The sequence below is a fragment of the Podarcis bocagei genome (genome assembly GCF_964188305.1).
Source record: "Podarcis bocagei genome assembly, chromosome: 13".
Classification (NCBI taxonomy): domain Eukaryota; kingdom Metazoa; phylum Chordata; class Lepidosauria; order Squamata; family Lacertidae; genus Podarcis; species Podarcis bocagei.
Genome location: NC_138138.1, coordinates 34,255,118 through 34,257,017, shown reverse-complemented (window position 1 = coordinate 34,257,017; position 1,900 = coordinate 34,255,118). Strand labels below are relative to the sequence as shown.

The 1,900-nt window shown below is 39.6% G+C and overlaps 1 protein-coding gene across 1 annotated transcript; it reads left to right on the top strand.

Annotated features, from left to right (window-relative positions):
• Window positions 1-248: 248 nt before the first annotated feature.
• LOC308571794 (vomeronasal type-2 receptor 26-like) lies at window positions 249-1,136 on the top strand (the record flags this gene model as incomplete). The annotated part of the gene is made up of 1 exon (XM_081167418.1): window positions 249-1,136. One exon carries the CDS (start codon window positions 249-251, stop codon window positions 1,134-1,136), a length of 888 nt encoding a protein of 295 aa, XP_081023544.1.
• Window positions 1,137-1,900: the final 764 nt, after the last annotated feature.

Genomic DNA, 1,900 nt, shown 5'->3' with positions numbered 1-1,900 from the left:
TGCCTTAGAATACCATTGATACCAAGTGATAGGTTAGTTCTATTATTCACTTACTTTGAAAGTTGTGCATCAACACACAGACCCTTTTGTCTTCTTAAAGGGAAGACAACAGCATAATTTGATTTTTAGAAGGGGAAATTTATTCCTAAACCTGATTGTTTGTAGAAATAGAACAAATGGCATCAACTGCAAAAAGCAACTTCTAAAAAAGTTTTTCATCTTTTTTTCCAGATGCAGATTTTTGCACAATGTGCCAAAAAGATCATTATCCAAACAAAGTAAAGAATCACTGCATTCCAAAGCTAATAACCTTCTTGTCTTATAAGGACCCTTTGGGGATGAGTTTAGCCATCTTTGCACTTTTCTTTTCCTTGATCACTGCTCTAGTGCTAGGAGCCTTTATAATGCACCGTGACACTCCTATTGTCAAAGCCAACAACAGGAACCTCACCTACACCCTCCTCATCTCCCTCCTGCTCTGCTTCCTTTGTGCTTTGCTGTTTATTGGACATCCTGTGAAGGTGATGTGTCTCCTCCGTCAAGTTGCATTTGGCATGGTCTTCTCAGTGGCTGTCTCTTCTGTGTTAGCAAAAACCATTACGGTGGTTCTGGCTTTCATGGCCACCAAGCCAGGAAGTAGCATGAGGAAATGGGTAGGGAAAAATGTGGCCAACTCCATTGTTCTTCTCTGCTCTCTTGTTCAAGGAATTATTTGTATCGTATGGCTGGCAATTAATCCTCCATTTCCAGATATTGACATGAATTCAGTAACTGAAGAAATTGTACTTGAATGTAATGAGGGGTCTGTGACTATGTTCTACTGTGTCCTGGGTTACATGGGCTTCCTGGCTATTGTGAGCTTCACTGTAGCTTTCCAGGCTAGAAAATTACCTGACAGTTTTAATGAAGCCAAGCTAATCACTTTTAGCATGCTTGTGTTTTGCAGTGTTTGGTTATCCTTTTTTCCCACCTATCTGAGCACCAAAGGAAAATACATGGTAGCTGTGGAGATCTTCTCCATCTTAGCCTCCAGTGCTGGGCTTCTGGGCTGCATCTTCTTCCCTAAATGCTACATTATTGTGCTGAGGCCAGAACTGAACAAAAGAGATCTCCTAATAAAGAGAAGTGTTCACTGATGTGTGGGTGCATTATGCAACCCTTACAGTGGACCAAAGTTGCAGAGTAGTCTTCTAGCATGACATCCATTCTCAGGTTTTTAGATATTTGCAGTTGTATATGAAGAACACACACCCCTTTTAAATTAGCTGATATAGATTCTTCTAGTTCCACAGGATCCCATTATTGTTTCTGGAACCATTTGATGACTTCTGTTTTCTTCCTTCTTCTGCTCTTGAAGGCAAGGCTTGCAAAGATTTGTGTTCTTGTGTTTGTTTGTTTGTTTGTTTGTTTGTGTGTGTGTGTGTGTGTGTGTGTGTTATTTTATTTCTCTGCTAAAATGTTTGTAGACATTACTGTCTTGAATTTAGGTGAGTTGGACATTTGTTATCCTCACAATATTTAAATACCAATTCCTGGAGAAGACAGCAGTGTGGGCATGGCAGTGTTTGATAAAGGCTCTTCACTTCAAACTGAATACATCAAAAGCCAAGGAAAACAGGATGAGCCAGCAGAAAGAGGAAAGTTTTAAAGCACAACTTCAGCAATGAAGAAAAAAAATGTAATAATAAAAAACCACTCTAGAAGGAACTCTGACTCAGACTCACCAACTTCCACCAATCCAGAGAAGCAGCTAAGAATTGATGATATGCCACTGAGAGGCCTTGGACTAATCTACACTGGTGAGTTATAATGTTATAAACACTTTATAAAAATGTGTAAACCAGTTGGACAATGTATAGCAGTCAATGGAAAATTTAAGTGACAGCTCTCTCTCCCTCTC